Source organism: Chroicocephalus ridibundus, chromosome 3 (assembly GCF_963924245.1).
Source record: "Chroicocephalus ridibundus chromosome 3, bChrRid1.1, whole genome shotgun sequence".
In the NCBI taxonomy this organism is placed as follows: domain Eukaryota; kingdom Metazoa; phylum Chordata; class Aves; order Charadriiformes; family Laridae; genus Chroicocephalus; species Chroicocephalus ridibundus.
In genome coordinates this window covers 96,366,443-96,386,382 of record NC_086286.1, presented here as the reverse complement: position 1 = coordinate 96,386,382, position 19,940 = coordinate 96,366,443, and the positions used below count along the sequence as shown (strand labels likewise).

The window sequence follows — 19,940 nt, the reverse complement described above, 5'->3', positions numbered from 1 at the left end:
TCGCCACAATGGACTGCACCAGCCTCTCTTTTAAGCCTGTTTTATGTTCGGGTTTATCCAGCCGCTCAGTTTGACCTGATTGGATTTTTACATTCAGATTTCCTTATCTGGCACAGCATGGTAGATAACAAGTTTAACACGATGCAGTAATGATAAAGCTGTTCAGCAGCCCAAACGCATCCTATTGGTTTCATTATATAAACTTAATCAGTTCTTTATACATTGTAATGTGTCTTCGCTTAAAGACTAGCTTCAGTCATATGCCTCTTGTACTCTTGCTTAGTTGAATATTTGCATATATGAAGTGTGTTTTCAAGTGCTGTTTTTTAGCCTGAAGTGAATGTTGTGCTGCTGTTTGTCTTTAAATGTTACGCTTGGGCATTTCTCAGCTTGTATATATCCTGTGGCATATCCCAGGCTAGATGGCAAATGCTTTTCACTCTGTCTCCTCCTTACAGTTTGCATGACACCTCTCCAAAACTGTAATACTTTCAGGCCTTCACAGGATTGCCTTATCCTAGGTTAGATAATCCCTTAATTTATAAAGATGGTATGCAGTTGAGAAGAACCATTATGGGAGGATGGAAATGTGACACAAACATCTATAGTGCTGTTTTCCTCCCAATGTCCAAATAAAATTCTACTTACGTGTGTTCTATGTGGTGAGTAGCTGTTACCTGCTGTTCACCTGTGAGAGCTATTAAGTTTAAATTCTCTTAAAATCTGAAGCGTACAAAAGAATGAAAAAAAAACCCACAAAACCTAAACAACCAAAATCCCACTTTATCTTTAGAAACTTGAAAGTATGTCTAAGTTGCTCCATTATCAGAATTTCACACATTTACATTTAATTGAAATCTTAGTAAGGAACATGGTGTTAGAGCTCATAGTTCAATATACGTAGTTACCTAATCATTTTTCTGACATCTTTATTTTGTTACAATGTAGTGTAATCGGAATAAACAGGATCCCGATGTTCCTATAGCAACAGAATGCTACAGTTTGAGAAACTGCTTCATTGCAGCAGATGTATCCATAACTCTTCTAATAACCTGAGGATTTTAAAACAGTAAATTTAAAAATGAGGATTCCATACCGTATTTCTGCAGGTAAAATCTGGTTTAAAAATTAAACCTTATAAATATCTTTCCTGAAGGTCTACACAAATTTCCAGGATAGGCATAGTGCAAGCCATTTTTTTTAAACTAAATAAAAACATGTCATCTAAATTGGTTATTTTGATTCAACTTAATGACCTGCTCTGCAATAGCTTCATTTATTTTTAAATTTTCCTTATAGATAGAGGTGATACAAGACAGTGTAGAAGTATCAGCTTTATAGCTCTGAAGATCTTCTACATATTTCGTAAATGTAATTCAGTTGCATTTTTGTAGTAAGGGGAATAGAAAGATAATGTTTCCATTAAAGTGATCCACTATGCATAAAGAAATAGGATAGAAAGATGTATGACAATGTATTTTGAGAAATCCTGTTTTCTTGAGCAAACTGCATTTGTTGCATGTATAACTTATACCTTTTGGATAATTCTGGAGGTCTAGTGGTGCTAATAACAATTTTACATACTGATTCCTAGAAAAAGAAGTATCACCTGTCTGGAAGGTCTGGCATCCTGCTGCTAGGCTGCAGCTTTATATTAACCCTAAGTTCTTTACTCATCTGGAATGTTCTTAGAGAAGAGTTAATCAGAACTTTAATTAACGTATAACTTCCAGAGTTATTTTGCATTCCTCTTAATAAAAATATTCTGTTACAGTGAACAAGAACAAAGGCAGTCTCTTCTCTCCCCCTCCTCTGGGACAGTGTGCCTTCATGCTTCAGGACATTAATATTTCAATAGTCACACTGGATAAAATTGAACAATGGATGAAACCTAATTATTTTTCTGAGGCCTGTGATATGATCTTATCCAGGTTCATTTTCTTATTTTCTGTTCTAGTGAATTTCATTATAAGTCACTCATTCCTACCTGACAGGTTTCCTTTAAAAATCGTACTGATAAAAATAAGGAAATACTGACTTCTCTTTTTTTTTCTTCTATGTTGTATTTTTTTCCCCTACCCCCAAAATTATTGAAAGAAAGAGTGAAAATCATGTCTCTTACTGCCTTTACTCCCTCCTTCCCAGCTGTTCTTGCTTATTTTCTTTCTCATTTCTTTCCTCTGTTTTGTGCAGATCTCCTCTTCTGATGCTGCTCAGCCTTTGGCATCCTCTCCTTCTCTGCAAGCTGCTGCTGAGAAGAGCAAAGCAGAGGTATATTGTTTTCGGGTGTAGCTCTGGTCACGTTACTGCTTTGCATGAATGTTTATGTTTCTATAGAGTAATTTCACTGAGCTAACTAGAGAATTTGAATTGCTTGGTAATATATCAGGCAATCAAAATACTTTTTTCCTTGCTTCCTATACTAAATAAATGAAAAGAACCGATACAACAAGACAAAGTACACGTCTAATTGTTACCTCTTGTTTTTCCTATGTCAAAATTCTGTTTCTACTCTGGTTTAGTGTCACAAACACCATTTCATTCCCAGCTAATGGGCATGAGTGATGTTGTCCTGTCTCCTCAGGAGTAGTTTTTGGTATCCTTTTTTATATGACTTGCTTGTTTCAGAGTCTAAATTAAGAGTACTGTTCCAGCCATCCAGATCAGTCTCCTTGGAAATAAATATAGAATTAATTCAGTGACACTTCTGTTAACTCATACTGGTTTTAATATCCCTTCTAGCTGGGATATGTGTGTGTGTGCTGACATTACATTTACTTTTTAGAAGGGCCTTTGAAAAACTTAACATACAAACAAGTAGTAGATGGGGCATTGTTTGTATGAACTTTCAGTAAATGTCACAATTTGGAACAATAATGAAATAGATTTTTTCAGAATATGAATGCTCAATGTTAGGCTCTTTTGGATACTTCACTCCAAATTGAGACTGTATACAGTATATGAAATAACATGATCTAAATATAAGTCATATTTTTTTTCTTCTAAATACCAACAATGTAGACAGATGTTATAAATTATTTTAGTTCAGCTATATTTAAACATTAGTTAAAATTTAAATGACAGTGTCATGTAGTAGACCACAAGTCTTGCTGAATTTGACGTATTTTTTAAGTCGTACCAGGAATAGCAGCAGCCACTTAGAATGAAACTCACCTTTCCTTTCTTACCTGCCTCTCTTGGTGCATTCTTGATGTGAACCTCATGAAATTCAACAAGGCCAAGTGCAAGGTCCTGCACCGGGGTCAGGGCAATCCCAAGCACAACTACAGGCTGGGCAGAGAATGGATTGAGAGCATCCCTGAGGAGAAGGACTTGGGGGTGCTGGTTGATGAGAGGCTCAACATGAGGCAGCAATGTGTGCTGGCAGCCCAGAAAGCCAACCGCATCCTGGGCTGCATCAAAAGAAGCGTGGCCAGCAGGTCAAGGGAGGTGATTCTGCCCCTCTACTCTGCTCTGGTGAGACCCCACCTGGAGCACTGTGTCCAGTCTGGAGATCCCAACATAAGGAGGACACAGACCTGTTGGAACGGGTCCAGAGGAGGGCCATGAAAATGATCAGAGGGCTGGAGCACCTCTGCTATGAGGACAGACAGAGAGTTGGGGTTGTTCAGCCTGGAGAAGAGAAGGCTCCAAAGAGACCTTAGAGGAGCCTTCTAGTACCTAAAGGGGGCCTACAGAAGGGATGGAGAGGTGCCCTTTTACCAGTGAGTGTAGTGATAGGGCAAGGTGTAAAGGCTTTAAACTGAAAGAGGCTAGTTTTAGATTAGTTATTTGGAAGGAATTCTTTACTGTGAGGGTGGTGAGACACTGGCACAGGTTGCCCAGGGAGGTTGTGGCTGCCCCATCCCTGGAAGTGTTCAAGGCCAGGCTGGATGGGGCTTTGAGCAGCCTGGTCTAGTGGGAGGTGTCCCTGCCCATGGGAGGGGGGTTGGAACTAGATGATCTTTAAGGTCCCTTCCAACTCTAACCATTCAATGATTCTGTGATTCAAATTTGAAAGTTTCTCTGTGTAACTAATATGCCATGTTGTTAGAAATGAAAACTGGGGGGAAAAACCCAATAATTTTAGCTTAGAATTTAAGACCAGTATCAAGCCAATTTGATTTTATTATCTTCATAGTGCTTTTTGACTGCTTTTATAAGTAATGAAACACTTGTGTTGAAGTTGTGGCATGAATACAGCATCTGAGAAATGTTTTTATTTAGTCTGAATTCATTTTTATCTAATGGAGCTGAAGCAGAAAGCTTGCATATTGAAATTGTGAAGTGTGAAGATGAAGGACTTACGGGTTTTCAAGTACAGGGAAAATGAAGTGAACGAAAATAAATTTGCTGGTAATCGAGAGAGTTTCTGTAGGCTTTGTGAGGTGTGGAGGCAGAAGCACTGGTGAACTTTTTATTTTAAGTTTTCATACATTCACTATGAAACTGTCAGGGATTTGTTAAGGGCAATGGGAGGCATTTATTGATATTTGGTCACCTTTATGGAGTGTTTGCGAAACTTACTGCAAGCCCTCCTTGTTCTCAAAGTCATGAAGAATAAAAGTTTCCATATACGTTTTCCTCTAGAAGTGAAGTTTCTCTAACAAAACATACTTTAAAAAATGGTTGAAGTCAAACTTGGAATCAGGACATCCTGAAGATGATCATATGCAAAAAATTTAACTCTGCTTTCACTTAAACACCTTCAAGTAAACTTAAGGTACTGTATTTGAAAAGTAAGTGTATTGTTATGACACTTACAACCTTTCCCAGGAGGAGAGGAAACAAATTGCAGTTGTCTAAGATGTAGAAAAGCTTCCATAGGAGAAGCGATTAGGTTCATTTAAACTACTTTACTTGGGAAGGTGGGAAGTGGGGAGGGAATGAAAGACTTTTGGTAAAGTTACTGCTCTGGCAGTACATTTGTGTGCAGTACACGATTACGGTCACAGGATTTGGAGAGTCTTTAGAATGCAGGTTGGTGCTAGGATCGGTGACACAGTAATGGAAGAAAGGCTAAGCTTCATTTGAAAGTCACGGCTATGCATTTGTAATCTTAGTTCAGTAACTCTGCAAGTCTCAGGTTATTATGATGGCCTCAGAATAAAACACTGTCTGTACTTGTCACAGTCATACAGACTTTTTCTTGAACACCTGGCAGTGCCACAGGTGAGGTACGGTGTTGGCTGGACCTCTGGTTTGCACTGCTGTGCTCATTTTTGTGTTCCTGTTGTTCACTAAAATCTAAGTTGGTCTCTGTTTCTTTTCTTCAAAGCAGACATTCCAAATCCCCCCTTTTTTTTGCCATTTCATGACTGTGGTCATTGCTTCCTGTTGGTTGAGTGACACCCACATTTGAGCAGGTGCTTGGTGTGATAGTCTCACATTCCAGGACCTGAGTGTTCTGGCTAATACCTGATGAAATAATTCACAGGAGTTAGTTGGGACTTGAGTTACCTCAACCGAGTAACCCAAATCCATCTGGTAAATATCGTGAAAGTTTTGGAAATTGATTATTTGAAGTTGTGAAGAATATGTTACTTGCATCCCACCATACCTGGTCCCCCCTCAGAAAAGTGGAAAAAACCAGCCTTCTGCATCTTAGTGTTAGGACTATTGTAACCAAATGTCATGTTACACAGTTTTAAAGTTGGATGTTAAAAAGAAAAAAAATAAAAATCCCTTTTGACAGAATTGTGTAGCCTAGTAAGCTGTTTTATTTTTAATACTGGAGCTGCATGGTCAGTTATCTAACCTCAGTCTAACCCGTCAACCTTCCTCCTAATTTTGGGAAACTTGCTAAAAAGTAATGTTTTGTTGGAACAAAGCTGTTTTGAAGCTTTGAACAGAAGGATCCAAGTCTAATGACTGAAAGAACATTTAGGAGCTACTGTCTCATCTCCTTTATTACAGAAGCTAAACTCTTGTTCCGTCCATTTTAATGTTCAAGTATACTCACTGGTGCTATACTGTAGTCATACAAGGTAAATGCAGAGAGATTACTGGGTCTAAAAATCACTAGTAACACTGCGTCAGAGCAATTGCTGGCCTAAAAAGTCCATATCTTCTGTATGTTATGGTGCCTTAAGGACTATTTTATGCTTTGCTTCAGTCAGACTGCAAGATTGCCCCATTTATTCATTCAAAACTAAAATGAAAAAACTTCTGTAACGTCATTATGATGCATTCAAAGTAAAGGGATCGCTTATGTTTTCTCTTTCTGGAACAACTTAAAGTCTTATGACTCACTGGATCTGTCATATGGCCCAAGTCAACCTCTTACATTCAGGAGTAGTTTTTTAAGACTACTAAATTAGCTTTTAGAATTAGTAACTCTCTGCAGAAAGTGGCATGCAAATTACTTTACTGTACTTTTTTTGGTCAAAGAGACTGGCATCTGTCCTAACGACAGTTGTTATCAGAGTGAATGGAGTACTTGTAGATGTTTTTTTCTTTTCAGATTTACTTAGCTTATGAGAAGCAACACTGGTTCTTTTTTCCTTCTGTTTATAAGAAGAAATGCAGATGAGCAGGCGAAATAGTGTATTTCTTGAATTCTCAAAGTTACAATATTTCTAGTAGTGCTGTATTTGAGAATGTATTGAATTCTCAGAGTTACAATACTTTTAGTAGTACTATTTGAGCAAAATGAGTCACTGCTGGAAGCAGCACAGTAGAAGCATAAACTCTGAATTGAAAGGGAGTAACTTGGGATCTCTGTATTCTATATGACTGTAGACATTCAGTACGTTTGCAAATGCATTTTAATGAGTACTAGCAAAATACCTTTTTTTTTTTCAGAAGGAAAAAGAAAAAAAGAAAGAAGAGAAAAAGAGAGAGAGAGAATCAGAAAAACCATCAAAACAATTAGCGGTTGAAAAGGTAAAAGTAGTTTATTTTTTCCAGCCACTGAAAAATTACTCATAATATTAGACATGTACAAAGATTTGGGAAAAAAAAAAAAAAGAAATTTTTAATGTGTGTGTATGAATGGTAATCTGGATAATCCACATGACTGGTTTACTTGGGCTGTTGTTTGCGTACACAGGTTGGTTGACCATATGATGGGGAATGTGTTTGGGGGAAGAGGGAAGTGAGTTAAGATTTGTTAAGATTTAAGCTCAGATAATTAAGGTTTTTGAGATGTACCATTGCTATTTTTGGCACAGAAGATTTTCAATTTTATTGAGTGTTGTATGATCACCTAATACTGTCTTTCATAAATTAATCCATTTTAAAAATGAGCGTATAATTTTTAGAATGGAATTAATAACTCTAGTCTAGGTTAACTTCAAAATATTCAACTAGATTATGTCACGAAATACGACAGACAAACCAGTTAAGGTGCTTCTTTATGCAGTTATATTAAAGCGTAATGAGTAGCCTTAGCAACGTAGGTACAATTAAAATTTCATGTTCACTTCTGTATAGAGTTAATATTAAACAAAAATTGAATTAGTAATTTAAGTATTAAATACAATTATTTCTTCTAAGACAGATGTCCTGTCTTAGATGATGTGAATCTATTAGTATGTTCTGATCTGCAGTGTAGTGCGCAGAACGCATCGTAGTCTCCATCTGTCAGTTTATTCCCCAACTGTGCTGTGTTACAATTATGAAAAATGTTGTGTATTCATACATTATGATTGCAGATGTATTTCTAGTTCAGTTTTCAAGTAGAAGTTTTTTATTTTGCATAATAAAGCAAGATACAAAAATATGTGCATACTTGGAGGGGAAAAAAGCCCCTCCCCAATACAGATATCTTTTTTTCTGAAATTAGAAAGCAGTTGTGGAATAAATTAGCGCAGAAGCAAACTTTGTTATGACAATTTGTGTAGCTTCACTGAGCTAGGGGAAAAGGATATCCATATTCATATGGTAGGAAGTTAAAGCATATTTATAGATGACAATAAAAATATCAAAATTGTTGATTGTTGAAGTTTTACAAGGGCATCCAACCAAATTAAAGGTTTTATTCTGGTCCTTAGAACAATATACTTTAGTTGTAAAGCCTAAAAACATGGCTGCGGCTTGGAAATTTTAACTTTCTAAAGCCCAAAGGTCTAGTTTTGGTCTGGGGGAGAGAGGGTTTCCCTTTGCAAAGGTGCCTGAACCTTGTCAGATGGCTGGGAGTACTGGCTTAGGCGAATACTGAAAAGACGACAGCGCGTAGTTGCAGCTGAGGGACTACCCTAATACCTGAAATAAAAACCAATTCAAATGCCACTGATTAGATTTACATTTGAAATGTCATTAGATTACCAGTTAATGATTAGGCAAGTAAAAAAAGAAGTATTTTGATTTGTAAATGCTTGTGCTACAAATTGTGGAATTTGGTAAATATATCTGCATTAGATAATAGTACTGTTGTAACAGCTGCAAAATGTTTGAAATACTGCAGTGTATTTTATTTCATTATTAATGTGTCAGCACTGATTGTTCAAATGGAACTCATCTGTGTGTCATCTTTTTAATTTAAGAGATTCTTTAAGCTCGGGCTTTTCAAGGCTTTTAAAGATCGTTCAAAATAAAATATTTTTAGATGCAGCCTGTAAACGTCACATATTTTAAAATCACAGTTGCTGTCTAGAATCCAAAGGAAAGAGACCTATATCAAATGCTTGCATTTCCATGGGAAAGTACTAGTGAGACAGAGGACCAAAAGGTTTTATTTTTATATATGTAATAATACGTTGCTGCTTTTGTGCTGTGATTCTGTTTCAGGGAGCTGATAAACATTAATATTCTTCTTAGCTTGACTAGTAATGATGCAGTTCACATCTGGTTAGAGATGTCTATAGGATATTTTAAATATTGCATGTTGAATCAGTAGGGGAATGCTGGCATCTTGACTGTGGTATCATGTTTTCAGCAACCACGTCAAGCAGTAGATGGCTCTTTATTCCAGTTCTCAGCTTTCTGGAGAAGGAAGCTGAATATGAGAATTCTTAGGACGCTTCATATGTGAAGTCAGTGGTCGCCTTTATTGCAGCCATGGTGTATCTCCAGTCAAGATATTCCAGGCTTGGGAAGTTAATGAATTAAAAATAGGTGACCAAGCTGTTGGCAGTTCTACCAGAATTTTGAGACTTCTCTTGATTAAAGTAATTCATGCAGTGTTTTAGCCGTCCTGTAGAAGAATCAATAAAGATTGAAAAAATGGCAGGCCTTAAGCTGGTAAAAAGTCAAAGCTGTAGAAAACTTCAGATCTCTTTACTTTTATGTACTCCTATGAGTCTGAAGTTCCTGGTGTCTTCTTTTTCACGTCTTCTATTGAATTTAAGTTTCTTAGCTCTTAAAACAAGAATATGCATCCTAAAAAATTAAAATGTTCACACTTAATTCTCATGTTCTGATCTCTGCTCCGTGGAACTGACTGATCTGCTCCTACATCCGTGTAAAGCCTCTCTCCGGTGACTGTAGCTGATCTTTAGCCTTTGACAGGCTGAATGGCTACCATGATTTCTGTTGTGTTTTCAAATATTGCTGAAAGCTTGTAGCATTGGTTTAGTAAACTGCATTATTCCAATATTGCCTTAATGTGTCAGGTGATATCGACATAAAAGATACTTTGTCGATTAGCAGGCTTTGATCAGTAAAAAGAACAGAAAATCATGTATTTACTGATTAACAATAGTGGGCTTTTTTACTGAAATTGCCTTTCAGTAAGAATCATCATGTCCTTAAAGTGGGTTTTATGGGAAACAGTTTTTGTGAACACTCAAGTTTGAAACAGTGGTTTCAGATGTAGAGTAGAAATTCCTCAAGATTAGAGAGATCTACGTCAGAACAGCGAGTAGCGAGGATACTTGTTTGACTCTATTTTTCTGGGCTGTTCCACTTTCTGTGACAAAATTACTGGGTAATTTGTAATATAACAAGATCTTACTACGTCAGCTACAGATTCAGTCTAGTGCAGTGATTAGTGTTTTATTGAAAGTGGCCAACAACTTGATGTTCTACATCAGACCTGCAGAATTCTTAATAAAATAAAATAAGTGACATTGCCAAGCTACTGGCAGTTGTAATGATTATTTTCAGACTAATTGACGAAAGTTGAGAAACCTGCGTAACTTACCCAGGGTCCTTCATCCCCGTCTCCCCGTGCCATTTCTGCAATTACAGACCTCAAGTTTCCTCAGTCCTTATGCTTAAAAGAACCTTAACCTTACGCTTACTTTGGAGAAAAAGAAAAAAAAAATTGCAAGAAAACTGATGAAAAAATTATTATACAGTTCTTCATGACATGAAACCTGGGGCTGGGTTACGTGGAGCTGAAATGTCCAGTGAAAGCCCAGCTTGTTTGCAAGTGACAGAAATGCCAATTTTGGCAATATAAAAATGTGTTGCACTGCAAGAATAAATAATCAATTTGAGCTAATCTCAAGCTTCTTACAGGCCAGTAGCAAGAATAATAGTGCAAGGCAGACTGTCACGCAATGAAAGCAATTTTTAGGTGTTGTGTACACACAATTAAGATTAAGAGATTTCAAATTGTCTAAAAAAGTGAATACGATCCTTCAAGAGACCATTTCAGTAATGGGGAGAGAAGAAAATCAGTAGTTTGAGCACCAATCTTAGATGTTTTGTTGATGATAACAGATGAAAATTTTTAATTTATAGGTGGGAAAAACCAGGTAGGCTTTTAATAGCCATTTTCTAAACTTCATCATCCTGCCCACCCTTTCATCAGCTGCTGAGGAGTTTTCCCATCTTATTTATTACTCTTTTGCACAGCTGAAGTTGGTGAAATTTCCCAAATCAGCCTTTTTTTTTTTTTTTCCTTTTTTTTTTTCTCCTGCCTAAACTGACTGAACGAGTTCTCCATTCAGGAACAGAGTAAATCTCTGAGCTCCTGTTTTATTTCTAGTGTGTCTACTGAGTAGGATTTTTATTCATCCTTGGGTAACTGAATGTGCTCAATTTACATTTATGTGGTGACTTTAAAAAGCATATGTAGCCCACGTATTCTACTGATGCGTAAGGGAGCTACCAAAGACTCATAGTAGTTTTTTCAACTAGAATTTAATCTGTGCTGTGGTTGTAGGTAGTTTCTGCTTATAGCACAGAGGAGCACTTCAGGTAAGCTCCACGCTGCTTCTTCGTCCTCTGTCTGTGTGTATCCCATCCACCGCATACTTGTTCTCCCCTGAAAGGAAGCGCAGAGGGGAAGGAGATGGCGTGCAGTCTCGTCATCTGGGCTGAGGGATCAGAACTATGAGGGACACGGTTGGGATGTGGCCAGCGTGTGACCTGGGGAGATTGTGTGTCCCAAGGATAAACAAGAGCCTGCAAAGAATGGGCTGAGGAAGAATGTCCTTGCAAATAATCAAATGATATAAGGAATAATACTTTGTTTAGTGAAGGCACTGGCATTGCACTATTTAGAACAGAGAACTTGGATTGAGCTGGGTGAATGACTTCTCGAATTTCAGAGCAAGTAGGAAAATTCTAGTTTTTTTCAAGACGTACCTTTTTATGTCCAGCTGCAGTACAAATTCAGACAAAAAAGGCATCACTAGGGATTGACGTCTTGAGGCTTTGGAGTGCTCCCAAAATAAAGGGAGAAAATTCATATGCCTAAATGCTCAGATTTTTATAGGGTTCAATTTTTTATATAGCTTAATTTTTAAATGAAGAGAACCTGATGTTCATCAGTGCTAGCAATCCAGAATTAAGCCAGGAGTGATTTGGAAAACTGTCCGTGGAAAACTTGGCAAGTATTTCTGATGCCCAAAATTAGAAAGTTCGGTGAAGTCCATGGCACTGAATGCTTTGGAAGTGTTTGTGTTCAGCACTGTGTAGTTTTCTGCGGTGTTTATTTTAGAGGTTTCACATCAGTTGAAGACTTTCATGAAAATATTGTGATGGTTTCATTGTAAAATACTGCATATTGAGGGCTAGAGTTACTGTGAAACCACATCTAATTTATTGAAAGTAAGACAAGATTATGTCGTATTGGGACAGTAAAGTTAAATGGTTAAGTTGTAAAGAACAAACTATTTTTTTTCCCACAAACTCTTTGTGCTTTTGCAAACTAATATTGACATTCAAAGTTAAGACTTTTTTCATTCTGCTGAACACATCAGGATGATGAATGTTTCTGAAGGATTGCAGCAGTTAAACTTGATTAACTGAAGTACTATTTGACACTGGGTTTACTTTGTTTTATTATATTGCATTTTGAGTTTGAAATTGCCTCTTGTTTGTATATAGAGTTGATTTAAGCGACGGGAATGGGTCAGTTAGAGGTTATCTTTCAATGGTAGTATATCAAATGCTGTTTTTCTTCCCCAAACTGGAGACTAAATTGCCAGTTTAAACACAGCAATAACAGTGAGCTGTTGCCTCTCAGTCAGCTGGTACCAGTGAGCACCAGATGCCCAGCATTGCGGAGGTACTGACATAAGTTTATTTGCATTTTAAAAGTGCTAGAGAACCCCTCAAATGAAAATAAGATCAAATCATTTTCCCCTTCCTATAGGAAAAACAATATGTGAAATATTCATTTAACCAAATGGGAAGAATTTCATGTAGAATTTAGTGGGTTTGTTTATTTTTTTTGTTTTCCCCCGGAGACAGCTAAAACTCCCACAGAAATCAACCTGTCTGGGCAAGTGAGACAAGAGGAACTATTAGTCCCTATTTGTTCGCTGGGGATAATTTTTTACTTGCCCAAAATTTTCCAAATTACCATCCTAATCATTTGGTACAAGGAGAAATGACCTGGAGCAAATAGTGCTCTCGTGTCCTTCGCTTCATTGTGAGAACGAGTGGAAGAATGAAAACCTGCAAAATTTTTGGTGTCCACTTAAACACCAGTTTGGTGGAAGTGATATATATATAGGTGTTTACTTTTAAGCTGTAGGAATAAGTTGACTGTACAAATATTGACCTGAATGGTAATTACATTCTACATATTCTAAAGGCTTTCTTTATTTTGATACCATATTAATGATATATTTGCTAAATCACTTGGAAGGTTGTTAACAATATGTTTCACTAGACTTCTAAACATTGTTTGCCTGATTGATTTAATTTTTTAATGTTTTTGTTTTTTCTTTATATAAACTTACTTTTATATAAATTTAAATGCTAGTATATAAGTAATCAAGTGTATATCAGAGAAACAGAAAAATAGAAACATGTTTTGCTCTTTGGTTGAATACATAGTCTTATTTATACTCTTAATCTCTGTTTTCACAAATTCAGACTGAGTAGGTACGCATTAAAGCTCAGGATTTAGGAGTATGTGATAAGACTTAGGACAGCCTGTTTCCCTGCCTCCTACCCCCACAGAAAGTGAAAGGTTTCAAGGCTTCTTGCTCTCTCAGTCTGCATTTTATGGACCTGTCCCAGCCTGGTTTTATATTTCTAATCATACCTTTTCAGTCATATGGAAGAGATCAGGTTCTTTGGGTTCTTTGGTTGCTTCTAATGCTAATCTGGAGAAAGGCAAATCAAATTAGATTCTTCCTGAAACTCTGCGATTCATTCCCTTTGCAGGTAACAAAGGACTCCTTGTGTTTGAGGATTGCCTTGAAAAATAGTCTTACTTAATGAAATTAATCTGTCGTGGCTCTTATTACGTATTGGGAGTTGTAGACAAAGAAATTAAGAAATAGATATTGCAGGGAGAAGCAATTGAAAGAAAACCCTTTTTTGTCAGATGGGAAGAAGGGCATTTGTCTTTTTAGAGTTGGAAAAGCAGACAACCTGCAGGAAGCGTATCACATTTTTTTCCTCGGCCCAGTGCGTGTTCTCTGTATTTGGTTGATCCTCTCAACTCTGGTCTGCAGCAGGACAGTATTTTAATGTGGGGGGTTTTTTTTGTTTTTCTTTGGTTGTTTGTTTTTTTTAATTCTGCAGAAATGTAATCTTAAAACTATGAGAACAGGCTTGGTTTTGGGCTGCTTTGCTTAAATTGGCCTTTGTTTAACTTGCCAAACTATTTTTAACAAGAAGGTATTGTTAAGTGTGCTTGGTTTTAATCGATCCTCAGTTATATTTTTTCTCCATGCAGGGTCAAAACCTAAAAGTGCCCTGGGTTTTCAGTTGACAATGCTTATTAACAGATGGCATTTTCAGGTTTCTCCTGCTTGCTTGCGATAAGCTTCACCTTTTCTCCTGGTGACTTCGAGACAATTAAGAAGGCAACATCTACATATACTTATGTGTATATTGAACAAAAAAAAAAAAGTAGGCACATTTAAATAAGTGTGAACTAAATCAGCCTTATTCATGGATGGATGCTATCTTTAGATAAAAACATCTACATCACCAAGTCTTATTCATTCTGAGACATTTGTAACCACAGGAATGTGCATGATTGAAGTGCAAATATACAATCTCATCTAAAAAGTTTTATAAAAATTATAGTGCTAGTTAGGAGATTGTATACAATCAATCAAATGTGCAAGAACAAAAAACATTTTTACAGAAGTGGTACTCATACATGGAACTGAATGTAAAGAAGGGTAAGGATTGGATGAGATGTAGTTGATAACAGGAAAAAGACATTTAATTTGAATAATGTCACTCAAAATACTATTATTATCTTGTTTTGAATAATAGCCTTTCTTTATTTTCATAAAATAATGCAAGTATTGGAGTATGAGCAAAGCAATCAAGTGTCTTTGTGTGTTCTGTTTCATTTTACTGTGCTTAAGTTAGAACGTGCTTAAACTCCTCAGGAGAGACATCTCGTTCCAGTGTGTGACCATCAAGATAGGGCAATGGGGTAGTGGGAAGCACTGTCAGATGTGCTACTCTTACTTAGGAGTAAAGATAGTAACTCCATTTTCCATAAAAAATAATTTTAGATGCCACTGACAATATTAAAAGCTCCAACATTAGCTTAAGCTTTAAATTGTTTAGTAATAATAATAAAACGTTGTGAGAGGTTTCAGCAAGCTTCCAAACCCTGTCATGCAACTTTCAGTGTCTTCCAGTTTAAATTCGTAGTTGACATAAGTATTGATTGTGTGGCTTTTTACTAAAAGGAATGAGTATTTATTTGGACTATAGAATTTATTATGTTTCAGTAGTTGCTCATGGCACAAGAATAATTGCACAGTAAACTTTATGGCTTTGACATTCATCCTGTTACATAATTATGTGTTCAGAAAATTAACTCAAAGGTATTTGGAAGATAGCACTGTAGCTGTGGTAGAGATAAAAGCAAGATGAGGTAGAAGCGGGATCTTCTAACACAATTCAAAGTCAATGGACAAGTTACTCCGGATAAGTATGGTACAAAATTAAGTCACCAGTTACCTAGTTGTTCAAATAACTAGCATCTCTTTAATGCTAAATTCCTTGTATATCAGTCAACACTGTTAACCCATCTGCAATCAATTGCCTCCTGTCTCTGTTGAAAAAAAGGGTTGCAACTCGATGAGATTGTATTTCAGTTTTACTTGAAATTTTTCCTTCATAAAATTGGCGCCTGCAGCTAGAAAATGGGGGAGTTTCTGAAGTTGGTCCCCGTGTGTGTCAGTGTACTGTTGAAAAATAAAGGTGCCCCACCTCTCTGCTCAGTAAATATGTTCTCTCTCAACTTGAGGGTATTGTACTTCATGTCAGAGTAAGGTACTGCAGGCTTGTCTGCTACATAGATAGTGTATTTTACACTGTGTAGTAACATGGGTAACTTCTGTTCAAGATAACTTACAGGTTGGGGTTTTTTGTCTTAGAATCATAGAATCTTCATGGTTGGAATGGACCTTTGAGATCATCGAGTCCAACCCCACCCACACACCCACACCCACACCCACACAACCTCTACAATCTCTGCCACTAGAGCATGCCCTGAAGTGCCAAATCTAGACGTTTCTTAAACACCTCTAGGGATGGTGACTCAACCACCTCCCTGGGCAGGCTGTTCCAGTGCCTGACCACTCTTTCAGTAAAGTAATTCTTCCTAATATCTAATCTAACCCTCCCCTGGCGCAACTTCAGACCATTTCCTCTGGTCCTGTCATTATTGACTTGGGAGAAGAGGCCAACACCCACCTCTCTCCAACCTCCTTTCAGGTAGTTGTAGAGGGCAATGAGGTCTCCCCTCAGCCTCCTCTTCTCCAAGCTAACCATGCCCAGCTCCCTCAGCCTCTCCTCATATGACCTGGTCTCCAGACCCCTCACCAGCCTGGTAGCTCTCCTCTGGACACGCTCCAGCACTTCAGTGTCCCTCTTGTACAGAGGGGCCCAGAACTGAACACAGGACTCGAGGTGAGGCCTCACCAGCGCCGAGTACAGAGGCACGGTCACTTCCCTACACCTGCTGGCCACGCTATTCCTGATACAAGCCAGAATACTGTTGGCCTTCTTGGCCACCTGGGCACACTGCTGGCTCATGTTAAGCTGGCCGGCCACCAGCACCCCCAGGTCCTTTTCTGCCGGGCAGCTTTCCAGCCACTCTGCCCCAAGCCTGTAGCGTTGCTTGGGGTTGTTGTGACCAAAATGCAGGACCCGGCACTTGGCCTTATTAAACCTCATACAGTTGGCCTTGGCCCATCGATCCAGCCTGTCCAGGTCCCTCTGTAGAGCCTTCCTACCCTCAAGCAGATCAACACTCCCACCTGGTTTGGTGTCGTCTGCAAACTTACTGAGGGTGCACTCAATCCCCTCATCCAGATCATTGATAAAGATATTAAACAAAACCGGCCCCAAAACTGAGCCCTGAGGGACACCACTGGTAATGGGCCGCCAAGAGGATTTCACCCCATTAATCACAACTCTCTGGGCACGGCCATCCAGCCAGTTTTTAACCCAGCAAAGAGTACACTTGTCTATGCCATGATTCGCCAGCTTCTCCAGGAGAATGCTGTGGGGGACGGTGTCAAAGGCCATCAATATATCTTTTTTCCTTTGTTTAAACATAGACTATTTTAGTGGTGTAAAAGAAATTGGTTTGGTCAAATCTCAGCATAAATGTGGAAATGCACGCCTGAACAAGTCAGAGCCCTTGTAATATCACTTGAAGGGTCAGTTGTAAAACTTCAGAATCTTTGAAGCTGTGAATCTAAAAAGTTTTAGCGATCCTTGTGTTTTGTAAGGATGATTTAAATATTCATTTTCAGAATACCCGAAATTTCATAAAGATTTGCATTATTTAAACTTGAGGAATAAAAGCAGGAAGAAGTTTGACTCATTTCCAGTCGAGGTGTAGACTGCTAGACTAGATTGTGGTTAGAATGCTTCTTGATAGTTGGTGTTAAAGATTACTGTGATATGGAGGGGGAAGACAAAGAAAATGGAGTTTACTCAAGTAAAGGGCAATACATTTTGGTATTGCTTAAAATTAATTTGTTTCTAAAATTAATTAGGTTAAAATTAATTAGCTTCTAACGTAATTGTTTCAAAGTGGTTAACTTTGAAATGGGAATAAAACGAAGGAAAAAAAACCCGAACCTGACTGGCAGAAGAAACTAATACAACTAATGATTGTAGACATGAACAGCTAATGATGCATAAGTACTTATTAAATGTTTCTCCCTCTTACTAAGTTCTGCATTTGTGAAACAGAATGATGTATTTGTATATGAGGATGATAAAGTACTCTATATATGATAAAGTACTTCTATAGCAGCCAAAGAAAAGCAACAGGCTGATAGAGAAGTAAGAAAAATTAACCTGTGGGGTTATTTCAGTCTGATTAGCTGTCAGCGACAGGATTGAATTCCCATGGAACTAATTGAGAGGCTCTTTTAAAATGCATCTCTATAGACGTAGTATGCTGAGACCTTATGAAGTGTTTATATCATGCTGCTTGCCATAATGATAGAAAAGATGCCAGTACAGAGTATCAGTCCAACGCAGGAAGCAGAACTCTGTTAGGAAAATTCCTAATTCAGAGGTGGTATATATGAAACAATGTTGAGTGTTGTGATGCTGTTAGACTGTGTGACTAAAACATAAAGACAGCAAGGATCAGAGCAACAATGACAGGGAGCAGAACCAGAGTAATCTAATGAGTGAAGAGGGAGCACAGTGGTCTGCTTCTCCTAGGTCTGTCGAAGGAGAGTGTTGAGATGGGTCAAGAAAAGAGATTCTCTTCCAGGAACCCCAGGCAAGTAAAGGGTGATTGCATACTAGGCTATAGGACTTACTAGGGGATGCATAGAGAAAAGAATATGGGGATAGGGCAGAGAATATTGTATGAAGCTTATTATAGGATGTTTGGGTGACAAACCAAAAGCAGGGAAATGGAGGAATCAAGGTGGATTGGGGAGAAACCAGGCATGAAGAAGCAGAGGGAAGGGGATAGAAAGGGTTGGTCCCATATATGCAGGTTGCTGGGCAGTACGCTTGTCTGAGCCCTGCACTTGATCGCTGCAGGCTGTCCTACATTCTTGCCAAATTCTATTTGCAACCCTATTGTGCGTGAGTGCGTTGTCTCTTCTGTGTCTGTGTGTAAGCACTAGCAAACTTCAAGTTGGACTATGAGACAAGAAGGCTAAGAGGCTGGTGTCGGCCACTGCAAAGAGACGGCAGGTTTGAGGAGCATAACGGTCAGCAACTGGAGAGACCAGAATCTAGAAGCCAACTATTGCAAAGCAGCACGTCTAAGACCAGCTACTGGAGACACCCATATTGTGCTCACACACGTGTGTAACTGCTAGCCAAATTCATGCTGGACTACCCAGTGAGTAGCGTATCAGCATCTGGAAAGATACAAGGTCTGAGCTGGTGATTGGCTAAGGGTGCAGGGTCTTGGTATTCGATGAACTTGTCGCATGTAAAAAGCATTTTTCAGCAAAAAAGCACTGTTGTTAGAGTCAAATAAAAGAATGCAAACGCATCCCTTCACGAATAGGGTTGGAAAGCAATGGATTGTTTTGTCACTCTGAGCTCCGTCAGTTACCGTGCCTAAAACAGCTCGTTCTTGTCTGGAGACGTATGAAGAAGGAATTACAAATATATACCCCTTAGTTCTGATTGGGTACGCTGATGTTACAGTATGTATAACTCAAAAGGTTTTTAGAAGGAAAGTTATAAAAGAAAACCGTTTAATGAGGAACTTGGAACTAATACAGCTGCATTACTGCAGTCTTGCCCAGGCTAAATAGCTCAATGGAAACGGAATAGAAATATGTAAGCTGAGTTCATATAACCATAATATGCGGTTCTAAAACTGAAGATGTATTTAAAACAGCTTATAAAAATACAAACTGTGTTTATTGCATTTCACATCTTGCAAACTGAGGTGCATTGGAAAGCTTCAACCCTAATCGGATTTATAGATGTTGTAATGGGACACTGGATCAGCTACAGCTTTAAGATCTGCCTAGGTTTTCTACCTCATAATGACTTCTAAAAGATGTAAAAAACGGCTTTTATTGGATTAAAAGTAGAATGCTTGGGTTTTATCTAAATAAAATTCCGTGACAAGATAATACAAAATAGGAAAAGGGTTGATAAACAGCTTTTCCCCCTGCCTTTTGTGTCCTTGTAAACAGGTCCTTGCTTCTGAGCTCAAACGCAGTCATTTCAAAGATTTAGCACTGCAGCAAACCCTGCTCAAATCCTTGCCCCCGGAATCTCTAGAAAACTTTAATACCTCTGCACTCAGACTATGTGCCTGTCCTTCTCTGCAGTCTTGCCATCTCCAGCTTGGCTTGAGGTTCCTACTTCTTGTTGTGACAGTTACCTAGCAATCACCTCGCAGTCTCTTAATGCTTTTCTTCAAGTGCCAAACTTAGGAGAAAGAGCTTGCCCTCTTTTTTCAGATCCTATTCTGAACTTGTCAGCTTTAGGAACATAATATGTTTGAAATTGACGTGGACCTGTTGGAACGGGGCCAGCGGAGGGCCACAAAGATGATCAGAGGGCTGGAGCACCTCTCCTATGAGGACAGGCTGAGAGAGCTGGGGTTGTTCAGCCTGGAGAAGAGAAGGCTCCAAAGAGACCTTATAGCAGCCTTCTGGTACCTA

At 38.3% G+C, this 19,940-nt stretch overlaps 1 protein-coding gene across 4 annotated transcripts in view; it reads left to right on the top strand.

The window, feature by feature from the left end:
* The window catches only part of SMAP1 (small ArfGAP 1), a 100,186-nt gene that overhangs the window by 45,986 nt on the left and 34,260 nt on the right, over positions 1-19,940 (top strand). For 2 of the 4 annotated variants that reach the window (XM_063330231.1, XM_063330230.1), the window contains exons 5-6: positions 2,194-2,271; positions 6,805-6,885. In XM_063330231.1, coding sequence (XP_063186301.1) covers positions 2,194-2,271; positions 6,805-6,885 — 159 coding nt within the window. The remainder of the gene's footprint in view (positions 1-2,193; positions 2,272-6,804; positions 6,886-19,940) is intronic. The other 2 variants (XM_063330234.1, XM_063330232.1) reach the window with 1 other exon arrangement.